The sequence below is a fragment of the Lytechinus pictus genome, chromosome 9, assembly GCF_037042905.1.
Source record: "Lytechinus pictus isolate F3 Inbred chromosome 9, Lp3.0, whole genome shotgun sequence".
NCBI lineage: Eukaryota > Metazoa > Echinodermata > Echinoidea > Temnopleuroida > Toxopneustidae > Lytechinus > Lytechinus pictus.
Window position 1 is genome coordinate 21268960 of NC_087253.1, and position 16185 is coordinate 21285144.

General features: G+C 39.9%; 1 protein-coding gene across 2 annotated transcripts in view; it reads left to right on the forward strand.

The window, feature by feature from the left end:
- The first annotated feature begins 329 nt into the window (after positions 1 to 329).
- Positions 330 to 16185, forward strand: part of LOC129268598 (pyruvate dehydrogenase protein X component-like) — a 28797-nt gene continuing 12941 nt past the window's right edge. Inside the window, exons 1-6 of one of the 2 annotated variants that reach the window (XM_064104916.1) lie at positions 330 to 487; positions 4589 to 4769; positions 10810 to 10893; positions 12330 to 12430; positions 14088 to 14290; positions 15242 to 15485. In XM_064104916.1, the coding sequence (XP_063960986.1) occupies positions 10833 to 10893; positions 12330 to 12430; positions 14088 to 14290; positions 15242 to 15485 (609 nt within the window). In that variant the 5' untranslated portion in view covers positions 330 to 487; positions 4589 to 4769; positions 10810 to 10832. Of the gene's footprint in view, positions 488 to 4588; positions 4770 to 10784; positions 10894 to 12329; positions 12431 to 14087; positions 14291 to 15241; positions 15486 to 16185 lie in introns of those variants that run through there. The other variant, XM_064104917.1, reaches the window with a different exon arrangement.

Below are 16185 nucleotides of genomic sequence, written 5' to 3' on the forward strand. Positions count from 1 at the left end.
TAAGTCAAGGGAATTTGCGAAAAAGTTTAGGGAACAAAATAAGTAAACTTATTTCGTGGGAACAAGTTCCATTTTTCCGCCCCTAGTTTTATAACAGCTGTCCCCATATTTAGCAACACCCCCCCCCCCGTAACCTAATTTCAAACCGGAAAAAAAAATTGAATTAAAATTCTTGGTCTCGGGGTTCATTTTATTGTTGTTGTTGATAGGGTGTTGTTATTTGGTGATATATTCCCTATTACTCACCAGTACCCCCCCCCCGTGCCCCGACTACTCCCGTACGAAACGGTACGATCGCTCGATCGATCGAGCTCGCGTCCTCGCGATCCATCCAGGCTAGAATTAAAGATGGCGAGTGTTGGAGCCTCCGCATTGCGGAGCGGTTTATCGAGACGAATAGGCGCAATATTGTCTTCAAATCTTCGTCCAAGGGTTGCCACAAGTTATTGTGATAAGAGGAATGTTTCTTTGACACCAGAATGTTTTGGTGAGTTGAATTTATCAAAGCTTGTCTTGCAAAATCGGATCGCGATGTGTCGATGTGAAATGAACTTACGCGAAATAATACGTGTGGGACCGTAGTAAATATTGGTAGGGGCTTTTGATAAAAAATGTATCTCCCTCGTAAAAAAGACCCTTTACTCTGCATTCGGAGCCTGTAAGTTGGATAGGACTAGTAGTAATGGGATGATGTCTGTGTTTTGTAGCATAGCATAAAAAATGCAGATTTAGGAACAACTGCAGAATACCCGGACACTGCGTTACCTTATCGTTGGAGAGCCAACGCACAACGATGTATGATGGGGGGACCTAAAGCTACGCACATTGTTTTCAAACAATAAAAACTATCCCAATTTTAATATTTCAACAAATATCTTTCACTAATTTGTGGCAAACATTCTAAAGATCATTAACCAAGAAGAAAATATCGCAAAACTCCCTAATACGAAAATCCCGCCGTGTTATCCGAACACCTCTTGATTTCGCCACCCGATGTAGAAGGGGTCCTAAAGCTACGTACTCGATTTATCATGTAAAAAAATAGTATTTCCTGTGCCTCAATTTCTAGAATACATTCATAATATTATAGGATAAAATGAAATTTAAGTGAATATAACTCCAAAATTCCAAAAAGTTTTTGGTTTTCTCTGCATTTAGAGATTTACTGCAGCCTCTGTAGAAAAAAATGATTAGGAATCATTCGTCACACTGCAGTCACAGTTCCACACACAGAGTGCGCATTTGCCATTAAAAACTGCATGCGCGATAAGTGGTGCGTAGCTTTAGGACCCGCGTAGCTTTAGGACCCCCTACCATACTGTCCGTAGTACAGGCCAACACTGCCCGCGATGCCAACGATCTATATATATATCTGTGTGCATCTGTAGTATGTAGGCCGACATTGCCCGCGATGCCAACGATGTGTATATTTTCGTAGTACGTGTAGGCCAACACAGTCCGCGATGGTAGCGGTGTGTTGGTGTCTGTAGTCGGTACAGGCCAACACTGCCCTCGATGCCAACGATCTATATCTGTGTTCTGTAGTATGTAGACCAACAGTGTCCGCGATGCCAACGATGTGTATATTTCCGTAGTATGTGTAGACCAACATTGCCCGCGATGCCAACGATGTGTTGGTGTCTGTAGTACAGGCCAACATTGCCCTCGATGCCAACGATGCGATCATATCTGTAGTTGCCTATGTAAACCAACATTGCCCGCCATGGCAACGATGTGTTGGTGTCTGTAGTACATGCCAACAGTGCCCGCGATGCCAACGATGCGATCATATCTGTAGTTTCCTATGTAGACCAACATTGCCCGCGATGCCAACGATGTGTTGGTGTCTGTACTGTACAGGCCAACATTGCCCTCGATGCCAACGATGTGAATGTATCTTTAGTAGGTATAGGCCAACAGCGCCCGCGATGCCAACGATGTGTTGGTGCCTGTAGTAGATGCCAACAGTGCCAACGATGCCAACAATGTAAATGTATCTTTAGTACGTATAGGCCAACAGCGCCGGCCAGGATGCCAACGATGTGTTGGTGTCTGTAGTATAGGCCAACCTTGCCCGCGATGCCAACGATGTGAATGTATCTTTTGTATGTATAGGCCAACAGCGCCCGCGATGCCAACGTTGTGTTGGTGCCTGTAGTAGATGCCAACAGTGCCAACAATGCCAACAATGTAAATGTATCTTTAGTACGTATAGGCCAACAGCGCCGGCCAGGATGCCAATTACGATGTGTTGGTGTCTGTAGTACAGGCCAACCTTGCCATCGATGCCAACGATGTGAATGTATCTTTTGTATGTATAGGCCAACAGCGCCCGCGATGCCAACGTTGTGTTGGTGCCTGTAGTAGATGCCAACAGTGCCAACAATGCCAACGATGTGTTGGTGCCTGTAGTAGATGCCAACAGTGCCAACGATGTGAATGTATCTTACATAGGCCAACATTGCCGGCGATGCCAACGATGTGAATATGCCTGTAGTAGAGGCCAACATTGCCGGCGATGCCAACGATGCGATCATATCTGTAGTTGCCTATGTAAACCAACATTGCCCGCCATGGCAACGATGTGTTGGTGTCTGTAGTACATGCCAACAGTGCCCGCGATGCCAACGATGCGATCATATCTGTAGTTTCCTATGTAGACCAACATTGCCCGCGATGCCAACGATGTGTTGGTGTCTGTACTGTAAAGGCCAACATTGCCCTCGATGCCAACGATGTGAATGTATCTTTAGTAGGTATAGGCCAACAGCGCCCGCGATGCCAACGATGTGTTGGTGCCTGTAGTAGATGCCAACAGTGCCAACGATGCCAACAATGTAAATGTATCTTTAGTACGTATAGGCCAACAGCGCCGGCCAGGATGCCAACGATGTGTTGGTGTCTGTAGTACAGGCCGACCTTGCCATCGATGCCAACGATGTGAATGTATCTTTAGTAAGTATAGGCCAACTTTGCCGGCGATGCCAACGATGTGAACGTATGTTTAGTATGTATATACCAACAGCGCCCGCGATGCCAACGATGTGTTGGTGCCTGTAGTAGATGCCAACAGTGCCAACGATGTGAATGTATCTTACATAGGCCAACATTGCCGGCGATGCCAACGATGTGAATATGCCTGTAGTAGAGGCCAACATTGCCGGCGATGCCAACGATGTGAATATGCCTGTAGTAGAGGCCAACATTGCCGGCGATGCCAACGATGTGAATGTATCTTTAGTAAGTATAGGCCAACTTTGCCGGCGATGCCAACGATGTGAATGTATGTTTAGTATGTATATACCAACAGCGCCCGCGATGCCAACGATGTGTTGGTGCCTGTAGTAGATGCCAACAGTGCCAACGATGTGAATGTATCTTACATAGGCCAACATTGCCGGCGATGCCAACGATGTGAATATGCCTGTTGTAGAGGCCAACATTGCCGGCGATGCCAACGATGTGAATATAACCCTAACCCTAACCCTAACCCTAAACCTAACCCTAACCCTAACCCTAACCCTAACCCTAACCCTAACCCTAACCCTAACCCTAAACCCTAACCCTAACCCTAAACCCTAACCCTAACCCTAACCCTAACCCTAACCCTAACCCTAACCCTAAACCCTAACCCTAACCCTAACCCTAACCCTAACCCTAACCCTAAACCCTAACCCTAACCCTAAACCCTAACCCTAACCCTAACCCTAACCCTAACCCTAACCCTAACCCTAACCCTAAACCCTAACCCTAACCCTAACCCTAACCCTAATTGAATTCAATTCCCATTGAATTCAATTCCCATTGAATTCCTTCAATGGGAATTAAAACTTTATTTCATATTTTAATGAAGAAAAAATGAAAATATTTCATGTATAAAAAATACAAAAGAAATAGAGAGTGAATGACATCGATCACCTCACTAACCAGGATATGCATATATTAAACTGTTTTGTGAAACCATACTTTGAAACGCTTGCCAACGATGTTTTGAATGTTGCATTGCACGGTCACATCGTTGTTCGTTGGCTAGCGGCGCACCCAACGATGTATAGCAATAGCTAGTAGTAGTAGGTAATTTAAAAGAGTGTATTAATCTTGTACTATTGCACCTTCACATCGTGGGTCGTTGGTTAGCCAACGATGTTTTAAATGTTACATGGCACCGTCACATCGTTGGTCGTTGGCTAGCGATGTTTTGAATATTATATTGCACCGTCCGTACCGTCACAACGTGGGTCGTTGGCTAGCAGCGCACCCAACGATGTTTAATTATAGCTCTAGTAGTAGTCAAAGGGCAAAGGTCATTACGTATGGCCTGGATGCATTGCTCGTACGTACCGTCATACGTACGTAGTATAGTAGTAGTAGTAGTACCAGTAATGCATGTACGTATATAATAGTATGGATATATCTAGGCTATATACCATTGAATTAGTATATAGCTATAGGTCTTGACATCGTTGTGTTGGCTGACCAACGATTGGGTAGTGAGCAGTGTCGGGGTATTCTGCAGTTAAGCCCAGATTTACATTCCTCTTTCAATCTGTTCGTTCTTCATCATCTGGTGAAATTTGATTTTTTTTAGCTTGACTCGGCCTCGGCCATGTCAGCAGGCAGTGGGGTATCACCCAAGGGTTCATTACATGCCACCGCGCACAGAAAAATCAAGCCATAGAAGTCGTGTGTTGTGGACCCAAGAAGTGAGATCCCAGCACGCGCGACCCACTAGTTAGAAATCCACTGCCAAACGCGGTTCGTGGTGCGAGGTTAGTATACTAATACTAACCTCGCAATACGTGTGATACTAACCTCGCAATACGTGTGAGTGGTGGGGTATCAGAAGTTAGAACCTCACCATTAAGTGATCATAGCAACAATGTTGATAATTGATTTCTACCTAAGACTTCTTCCTTTCTTATGATTTACGATGTTTTACTTTACATGAATCCAAGTTTTAATCACAGCAAAGACAAAGTCAAACAAAGACAATGATCTTGAACTAAGTTGAAGTATGGCAGTGTATCCTATTGCCGGACACCTTTATTTCAGTGCTTTAAAAATGACAACTAGAGGAAATACAATCAAGAAAAATTCACACTTGCTATTCCAAATATTATGAAAATTATGAATATAATAAAATTATTTTATATTTACCAACCAACCATTTTCTTTGCATCACACTTGCCACATACCCCTCCACGAAAAACAATTATTTTCGTGCGCGACAAATTACATCATGATTCCGGACGCGCGCTGGACGGGTAAAGATTTCCTTGATTATAATGATGTAAGAGCAAATGTGTGTGATTTTTTTCTTATATCATATCATGAGTAAATTCTTAAGTATTATTTGCTTTTTTTATATCGAATCTGAGCAGATGTTGGTAATAAATTCGTGTTTGATAACTTATTTTATTTTGTCTTGTTAGCTGCATGTTCCATGGCACTTTCCAATAATAATATGCTCGCGTTCGTATCGTGACGCTCATCAAGTTCTATCGATGCGCTGCCGATCGACGGCTCTACTCACGGTAAATCTCGCGCACGGGTACCTTGAGAACTAGCCGTCGACGATCACCCACAATACACCATACCTCATCATTCGATCGAAGGAGTGAACAAGATTGAAATTCGGCAAATCAGGCCCATATTTCCGTTAGAAAATACATGTATATCAATTGTTAATGCGAAACTATGTTATATGATATTTAAGCATTTTCTGTCATTTTAGAGATAAATAAGGTAAAAGTTGGATTTTTTTCGCCTTGTGTTTGCAATCTTGTTCTATGTTTTGCTCTGTGAAATTGAATTGCGGAAGTCTTACGGTACGAAATTGTTTTCGAACGCAGTAATGTGCGCGTCCGGAATCATAATAGTGTCCGGTAATACAATACGTGACTATACTGATCGAGAGAGAGAGAGATGGGCATGCCGAGAGATGTCTTTGTGTATATATTTAGGGAGCGTGCTCTGCGCCCTTTGAGTTGTGTGTTGGTTGGTACACTTTGCAAGATCATATTGCCACCTCCAAATTCCAAAATCCTGTCTATAGCCAGTAGAGGCGCACGGCCAATATTCAAGATTCAAGATTCAAGATATATTTTATTCAATTTAGCAGCTACGAAGGCTGAATTGACATTGAATTTACAATAAAAAACATATAAATTGCACATAAACATTCAATTTAACCATAATAATTCAAATATACAGTGATAATTCAAATTTACAAAAATAATGATTCTAATTTACAATACTAATTTCGATTAACCATAATAATTTCAATGAACAATAATGATTCCAAAATAAGAGAAATTATAAGTTGAGTGTGTGTGTAAGGAAGCGTTTACAAGTAGAATATAAAGAGGAAAAAACGGTCCTGCTGAACAAAAAATCGAAAAGGTTCAACATAATGGGAATAAAGATATATGGAAGGGGGGGGGGTACAAAACCATCTTTCAGCAAATTATTATTAAGGTTTCAAAATAAATGGGGCATTGTTACAAAATAGGATAAAGGCATAATTGGTAAAATTGGCCATTGTTTCGTTCATCTGGTGTTTGGAATATAACGAAAATATAATTACTTGAACATACATAGGAAATTTATAATTTTTAACATGGATATAAGAAGGGTAATTAATACATTATGAGATAAGTTCATTTGGGGAAATACGTAGCACGTTTAAGCTTCATAGAAACATCATATGTGTTACTCATCTATCATTTAAAAGCCTGATTAGATAGGGCATGGTACTTTTCTTGTATCGTTCTGTGCGGCACTTCGTCAGTCTATATTTCTCGCTATTTCGGAGGGCTCTAAATTCAGATTGTTTGGGGGGTAGCCAATGAGGAAAGAACTTTTCAAGGGACAGTGCAAATTTCATACACAAAGTGACACGTCTGTCATATAAGGTTGTAAGGCCAGAAGTTGAAAGTGCATTTTCATATGAGTAATAATCTTTGCCAAAAATGATACGCAATGCTCTTTTCTGGGTAGATTCTATTTGTTTTGATTCATTGGCTGTTATGGACGAATGCCACACAGGTGCACAGTACTCTAGTATGGGTCGTAGATAGCATGTAAAGATAGTTAGCAGGTCTTTTCTAGAGAGGTTGAACTTTTTCAGACTACGAATCATGTACAGTTTTTTACTTGCTCTGGATACGATGTCAGTAATGTGAAGACTCCACTTCAAGTCATTTTGGATTAAGACACCCAACAGTTTTACATGATTTGAATTTTCGATGACTTGATTAGAGATGCTAATTGCTTGTGGCAATGGGGGGTTTCTACCAAAAGACACTTGAAGGGATTGACATTTGCTAGGGTTTAGCTTCATATTAGCGTTTCTACACCAAGTCTCTAGTTCATGCACAGCGATTGAAATGCTGCCAGTGGATGTTGATAGTCGACTCTCTGCCAGTGTAAGATCATCAACGTACTTCCACCTAGGGACCGGTGATTCAAGGAGGGCATCATTCACGAGTGCGAGGAAGAGCAAGGGTCCCAATCGTGTCCCTTGAGGGACGCCAGCATGTGTTACTCGCTGGTCTGATAATTCTCCACTATACCTCACCCGTTGGGTTCTTTGGGTTAGGAAACTCGACAGCCATGGGATTAGTTCAGGTGTAGCTCCAAGAGAAAAGATTTTGCGAATAGCAATGTTGTGATCTACAAGATCGAATACTTTTGAAAAGTCAGTCAGTACCACTGTTGAGGTATAACCAGGTTTGTCAGCTATTGGAATGGAGGAAGTCTAACAAGTTGACAAGGTAGTGCGTGGTAGATGTCTTAGCCCTGTTTCCATATTGATGAGGGTCCAATGTACCTTCTATGTCTCGGAGTAGCCACTTGCAAACAAATTTTTCAGCAAGTTTTGCGAAATGGCTGGTGAGGGCAATCGGTCTCAGTTTATCAATGGTTGCAGGGGAAGATTTAGGAACAGGCACTATTGTTGACTCTTTCCATTGTTGTGGTACAATACCTTGTTCCAGTGAAGCATTGATTATTTCGCAGATCGGTGTGGAAAGTTCGAGGGCATATTCTCTGATCAAGCGGGTAGAAATGCCGTCTGGACCAGCGCTCTTTCCTACTTGAAGTTTCTGAAGCTCGCGATAGACATCCCATGGTTGTACATAAAAAGGGAATTTTTCTCTTCTTGGGAAGGATGCTGGGAGATTGGATGTTGATAATGAGGGAATCTGTTCAGCAATCTCCAAAAAGCCATCATTAATTTTGTCGGCAATTTCTTTGTCAGTAATGTTTTGGGGGCCACCAGGAATATTGATGACCAATTCACAAGGTTTATTTGATGTCATCAACTTAATATATTTATACCAAGCTCTAGGATTCTCACGTTTCAATCGTTGAACTCTATTACTATAGAACTCCCTCTTGGCCGATGTACATTCTCTTAAGATCTGATTGCGGACACTTCTCCAAGCAGGTAGACTCGATTTAAATAGATGCTGTCGACGGGAAATCAAAGATTTTATCCGGGCAGTGATCCATGGCTTATCATCTTGATGCATCCTGACGCTTTTGATAGGAAAATGGGTATTTACAGCCGCATTCAACTCACTATAAAACTGATCACATTTGATATTTACATCATTACTAGCAAGGGCAGGGGACCAGTCGTGGCTAGTTATCCAGTTGCCAAAGCTACGGATATTAGAATCTTTCATAGGCCGTACCATTTTTTTGTTTGTTTTGTTTGGATGAGATGGTAGGCATTTGGGCTTGAGCAGAATACCACGATGGTCGCTACGTCCAACAGGAGCTACTAAGTCGACAGGTAAGTAGAATTGTTTAAGATTTGTAATAATTTTGTCCAAAACCATGTCGTTCCTTGTTGGCTTGTCTACCAGCTGCTTTAGAGTGTGTGCGGAAAGAAGGGATGACATGTTACTGCGATTCATATCACCATTGATGAGCACACCAGCACCTGGATGGTTGTTAAAGATATCGTCTAAGGCTTCGGTTAGGTAAGTTACTAAGGTATTGTCATTGTTCATGCTAGGAGGGCTATAAACAGTTGCGATGAATATAGATGAGACTGACCTCGGGAGACGTTTTGGTCGTATTTGCGCCCATACCACTTCTAGGTCTGCTGGAACTTCTAAAGGGACAGGTTTGGGATACATTGTGTGCTTAATGTATGTTGCCACTCCTCCTCCACGCCTTCCATCACGAGATCTCATGAAGACTTCATACTCTGGGATACGGTAGACATTTGGTGGATCTGAAGCTTGGAACCAGGTTTCGCTTACTGATACAATATCAGGCTGTAGTGCATGTATCACTGCATAGAATTCATCAAGCTTGTTGCTCAAGGATTGGGGATTCACAACATACAGAGATGGGAGTACGTTACTAGTTGGCCTAAGTGTGCCCTGGAAGTTGGATTTATTTACTTGTATCAGATTTGATCTGGAGATGTCCCTTTTGGATCTGTTACTGTTAGTTGGTATCAGTTGACTCTTTCTTCCACTAATAATGATTGATATTGCATGCTGTCTCCTTACTCCGCCTCGTTTTCCACGGTGGCTCAGGCGATGAGAAATGATACCAAGTTCTTTCAGGTTACTCCAAGTTGCATTTGATAATTTAGACTGGGGGTTGACTTGTCTTAGTTTGTAAATTTCAGAAACCGTATATCGGTGAACTTGTGGTGACGGGATAGGTGGGCCAGGGTTTAATTCAATGTCACCACATACAAAAAGCTGAACAGTGAAACAAGCCGAAAAATTGGGGTAATAGTTGATAGGGTGATGTAAGTATTTCGAGGGGTGTATAGAGTTCTTGTGTTCCACATTTGGAGGATGGAGTTCGGTAATAACATGTTCATGTACATATAGCAATGTAAGTACATGAAGGAACACTTGCACTAACATGATGAATAGAGTGATCCCATGCACTGGGTACTTACTTTTGTTACAGTGAAAGGGTAAGCAGGGTTGAGTGAATCCAGTGTAAGAGCTGAATAGCACATGTGTAAGTCAATGGTAAATTGCTGTGAGCAGAAATGGAGGCTTTCTCATTACAACACAGTCTGGTAAGAAATGTTGAACTTTTCAAAATCCAAATGATGATAAGGTGAAGTCAATTGAAACTTGTCCAACTGAGTCCAGGGATGATATAATGACACATAGTAATAATAGGAATGACGGTTGTCCCTCAAAACCCGCACATAAACACAAATCAGTAAGAGCTACGTAGAGAGCTGGTCTGCTTGTTAGGCGATCCAATACATTTTTTTTTATTGGAGACTGTCTCCCATGAGAGAGATTATCTCCAATATCAGAAACTTTTGTAAAGAATTTGGGTATCCAATTTCATCCACACACAAAACGAATGGGCTTCTGACCTCAGTGAGACAAAATTTGGGGTGGAAATAATTACGCTTTTGTTGGTGTTGTTTCTTTTGTTTTGCAAAGCAAGTCTCTAATATGGGAGATTATCTCCCATATTGGCTGTGCGCCTCTACTGATAGCAGAGGTTATAATGGCTATGCAGTTCATTAATTTTTGCTATTTCCACCTCAATTCACTTTGTAAAAAAGGGCGCACTTGTAAATTAATTAATGTGGGGTTCCCAAGACCTATCATAACCTGTTCATTGAATGAGTGCTGTGACCATTTGTGCACCATAATGTGATAACTGTAGCCAGGTGAATTATCATGGAGCAAATTTAATCTATTCATTAAAGTTACCGTGTCACAACATATATAGTACATGTACATGTATCTTCATGTTGGGCATCGTGCTCTTAATTCCTCTCTTTTATTCTTTATTATATTGTAGGTGTGACGCCCATCCAGCTCACCATGCCTGCTCTATCGCCAACTATGACAGAGGGTACTGTTGTGTCATGGCTCAAAGCAGAAGGTATGCAATCCTACTAGCATGGTTGGAATGTTTTTGTTTAAAAACATGTATTTTAAAACATATTTGTACATTATTTTAATGATTTAAATTGGTTTAAAACATGTGTTAATCTGATGTAAAACATGTTTTAGTTTGTTTTGAAAAATGTTTTAGTAGTTAGTACAATAGAAACTCTTAAAATGATATAAAAAGATTAGACACTTTATAAAAGAACTTCTGATTTTAAAGATATAACATAATTTTCATAACCCTACTTATGGTGCACTAAGTTCAATCATTCAATGTTTATAGGAACGTGGGTCTCATTAATTCATATTTGTACTATATAGATAAAATCATATGTTAGATTGTATGCTTACAGTGGTAATAAAAAGTTAGTGAACCCCACCAAAAATGAACATATTCTAAATGTTCAAGTTCTAGCATGATTTAGGTATTTAATTTGTTCAGTAAAGTCGGGTGATAAAATATTGCACTGAATAAAGTTTGTTTACCTGGGCTCGCCGAACATTGTAGTGTTGTTGTCTCCATTCAAAATCAGCATGAAGGAGTGCATTTTCTGGCAGAGTTCCTTTTTTTGGTGGGGTTGACTAACTTTTGAGCACCACTATGTATCGTATGGAATCAACAATGTTGCCTGATTAGACAATAGGCCTACTTTGGACTGGCTCACCATTGTACACAGTGTGGTGCAGGAAATAGTGTTTTAATTTAATGCAGCTGGACCCTGCAATTCCAAGTCTGAAGTGAGCTGGATGTCTTTCTGAACCAAAGATCAAGTGTAAATCCAACTTGCCAAAGAAGCAATAGTTTGTCTCAACACTAAAAATCAAGAGGGGTTTATATTCCATGGTAGTAGATCCGTTATCAGTAGGAGATAATTTAATGCAAGATAGATTAAGCATCAGTTATCACTGTTGCGAATGAAGATGAAATCATGTAATATTTTTTCATATCCCATGGTAGGAGATCCAATAGCAGCAGGATGCGAGGCAGTGTAGATAAAGCTACAGTTATCACGGATACAGATGATGATGGTGTCATGTAATATTTTTTTCATATCCCATTGTAGGAGATCCAATAGCAGCAGGATGCGAGGCAGTATAGAGAAAGCTAAAGTTATCATGGATACAGATGTAATATTTTTTCATATCCCATGGTAGGAGATCCAATAGCAGCAGGATGCAAGACAGTATAGAGAAAGCTACAGATGATGATGGTATCATGTAATATTTTTTCACATCCCATGGTAGGAGATCCAATAGCCAGGATGCGAGAAAGTATGATCATGATCATGGTATCATGTAATAATTTTTAATATTCCATGGTAGGAGATCCGATAGCAGCAGGATGCGAGGCAGTGTAGATAAAGCAACAGTTATCATGAATACAGATGATGATTGTATCATGCAATATTTTTTTATATCCCATTGTAGGAGATCCAATTGCAGCGGGAGATGGTATATGCGAGATAGAAACGGATAAAGCTACAGTCATCATGGACGCAGATGATGATGGCATCATGGCTAAAATCTTGGTAAGCATTTTTTATTCTTAACTTCTTCACAGAGATATTTGAATATCATATTTAAAAAAATTGTTCTGTTCTATTTCAGCACTCAGTTTTCTTTTCAGTTTTTAAACAATTCATTTATTCGCACAGAGACTAAGGCTCGTATTCTGAAGTCGGGTTTAACTTAGACCACGCTCTAACTCTGTGCTAAAATTATGGGGAGCCAAAAATTCTGTTTATACTGTATATCTCTTATGTTTACTATTTTGTTTCCTGTTGCTTTCATAATGAATAAAAATACTTCAGTTATCATTCCCTGACAATTATGAACGATTTGAGTGTCAAATGAGTTAATAAATTGAATGTATACTGTTAGGGATTTGTGCCCCAATTAGCTCTCCATAGTTAAACCACAACTTTAAACCAGGGTTTAATTTAAACTCGAGTTCAGAATACGGGCCTAAGAGGCTAACTGTCAAATAGACCAAATGGCAAGTAGACGAGCTGGTTGTAGATGAACTAGGATTAGACCTTGTGGGATGAGACCAAACAGAGAGTAGACAAAGTGGGTGTAGACCAAGTGGCAATTTACCATATGAAGACCAATATTATACAAATAATGCACGTAAGCACGTGCATGCAGGGCCAAATAATGAATGATTTGCGCAAAGAGCTGATGGACATACCGCACCGAGGTCCGCAGGACCGAGTGCAGTATATCCACTTGGCGAGTCGAGCACAGAGTTCATTATTTAGGTCCTCTATGCACAAGAATGCGTGCATTGTTTGTTTTATACACCCCCATGTTACTGAGTTGCCCCGAATTTTATTTTTCATTGAAATTCTAGATAATTCTAGGTAATTCCAGACCTCGTACTATCCTGCACTCTGACGTCAGAGTGCAGGATAGTACTTTTGGTATGACGTCAGAGTGCAGGATAGTGCATTTCGGATGCAATAGTGCAATTCCCTGAATATCATGTGATCCGATTTGGACCAATCCGATTACAGAACATTCTTGGGAGGTGTATAAAACAGTGAAACTGATTTATCCTAATGGATGCCCAGTGAAAATCTATGCTCTACAGTCTTGTTAAATTAAATTGAATTGAGTTGAATGTGTCAGAATGCTTTGTAGGCTGTGAAATGAAAAACATTGTTTTTATTGGCCCGTATTCTGAAATTGGGTTTACTAGTAATTCAAGCTCTCATCTGAAGTTGTGGTTTAACTATGGTTAGCCAATTGCGACATACATCTCTAACAGGAGAGGTTCAATGTATCAGCTCAGCAGCTCTCATAGCATTCTTAACTGTCCGGGAAGGATATATAAGATGGTTGTCTTCACCATTAAAAATAATAACAGTTTTTGTATAGCACATTACACCTTACAAAGGTCTCAATGCGCGTTAGGAAAAAGAAGAAAAGATGAGGGAAAGCTGCTGGTAATGCTTTGATAATATTATTATTATTGATATTATTATTATTACTGAGCTATTTAAAAAATAGCTCAGTAAAAATAAGAAATACAATGTAAACAAAATTTTGACATGTTTGGCTTCCCATAACTTTAGCATAGAGATACAGGCCTGCATGAGTTAAACCAGACTTCAGAATACGGGCCATTGTGTTAAAAAAAATGTTTTGTCTTTATAAATGGAGGATATTTTGTTGTTTTATTAGGTCCCGGAGGGAAGCAAGAACATCCCTATAACCGCCCTTATAGCGCTCATGGTTCCAGAGGGAGAGGACTACAAGGATGTTGATATACCAGCACAGACCGCACCCGCTTCCAGCCCCGCCGGGGATTCCCCCAAACAATCGCAGGAAGGTGTCTCAGAGAGTGCAGAGTATACTAGCATGAGGCATGCAGTCACAAAATCTGGGTGAGTGGAAATCCTTGACTGACGCCTCATAATTTACCAACTTAATGAAAGAGTTGCAGAAACATTAATTTTATATATATATATATATATATGAAAATTATTTAATGAACTCTTGTTTTTATACAATTTTTCTTGTTAATGTAATTGGAAAGGTATTTTGAAATGACATTAACTACTGCATCACATGATAACACATCACACATTTATATCACTGCAAAGGATCCTTCATAATTATCAAAGCATACATGTATACCATTGCATATATGAGAATGGTTTGCTTTTGTTTTTTTTATTATAGTATAGAGAAGATTTATCTCCAGCCGTACGATCGTTGGTTGAACTCCATAAGATTAATCATTCATTGATCAGACCTAAGGTTATAAGCTGCTGAAATCATGTCTTCTGATTTGCTCAGTACAAATCTGTTTTCACCTTGTTATAGAGGAGGGCCGTCTCTCCAGCTGTTAGAGCCTTGATTGAACAACATCAGATTGATTCTTCTTTTTTTTCACACCTACTGTTATAAGCCATTGAAATCCTAGCTTTTGATTGGCTCAAAACAAATTAGTCAGTGAAAAAAAAAAACTATTTGTTTCTTGAAACACTCCCCTTTGGGTCAGAGCATTGACTGAACGACATCAGGGGGGTGTTTCACAAAGATCTAAGTATGACGGGTCACACTTAAATGTCTAGTTGCGTGCAGTATAAAAGGCATAACTGCATTGGTCATATCATGCAAAGAGGACACGCACCACTGCATATTGATCAATAAGATCGCGCGTTGCATGTCGTGTATGTGCCAGCATTTAAGTGCGACTTAAGTCATTCTTAAATCTTTGTGAAACACCCCCCTGGTTGATCATTCTTTAATCACACCTCTTGTTATACGCTGTTGAAATCCCAACTTCTGATTTGCTCAGTACAAATTTGTTTTCTTATTTACTGATATAGAGAAGGATTATCTCCAGCTGTTAGAGCGTTGATTGAACAACACCAAATTGATCCTTCATTGATCACACCTACTGGTCCACATGGTAGACTTCTCAAAGGAGATGTGCTGAAATTCATAGAATCGGGCGGGGCAGCTGCCGCACCCCAGCCTGCAGCGGCTACACCCCCTACTCCAGCCACGCCCGCTGTGCAACCGCCCCCTGTCGCCGAGAGGGTTGCGCCTCCTTCGTATACAAGGACAGAGGTGAGTGTATTTTTGTATTTACAACAAAAGGTCATGAAACAGGATTTCATACAGTGATTTGAGAGTTTATTGCATGTATTTTATTCTTTATTTGTTTATTTAGTAAATTTCATTTATTTATTTATATTTATTTATCATTTAATTATATTCATTTATTTATTTATTATTTATTTATACATATTTCTTTCTTTATTTGTGTATTTATTTATTTTTATTTTTTCATTCATTTATTTATATGGTGCTGTCAATTTTTTGAGTACTGAAATCATGATTCCAAGGTGCATTTTTTTTCAGGGCTTCATTTCTATAACACATCACAGACACGTTCAACAGTCAAAATGTTACAGCTTGTATTTTTAAAAGTTAAAGATAAATGCCAGTTGTAATGATTTCAAAACAAGTTAGCACAGAATTTATTGATATGATCACCCAAGAGTCTGTTTGCAAAAAAAAAAATATGTGCCAAATGATTCTGGAAGAAATTGTTTAGTTGCTGAGAAATTAGCAAATAAGCATTGGAGTCATGTCAAATGTTGGGCATTTATCCAAGCAATGATAACACACACCATCCCCCATGTTCATCTATGTATTTGCAATCTACTGTGATAATTTTTCAACTCAGATTTCAGGATTTAGAAAGTTAAATTTATGTGAATTTACCAGGTCCGGATCCATAGTGATATTGTGAGAAGGTTGGTTT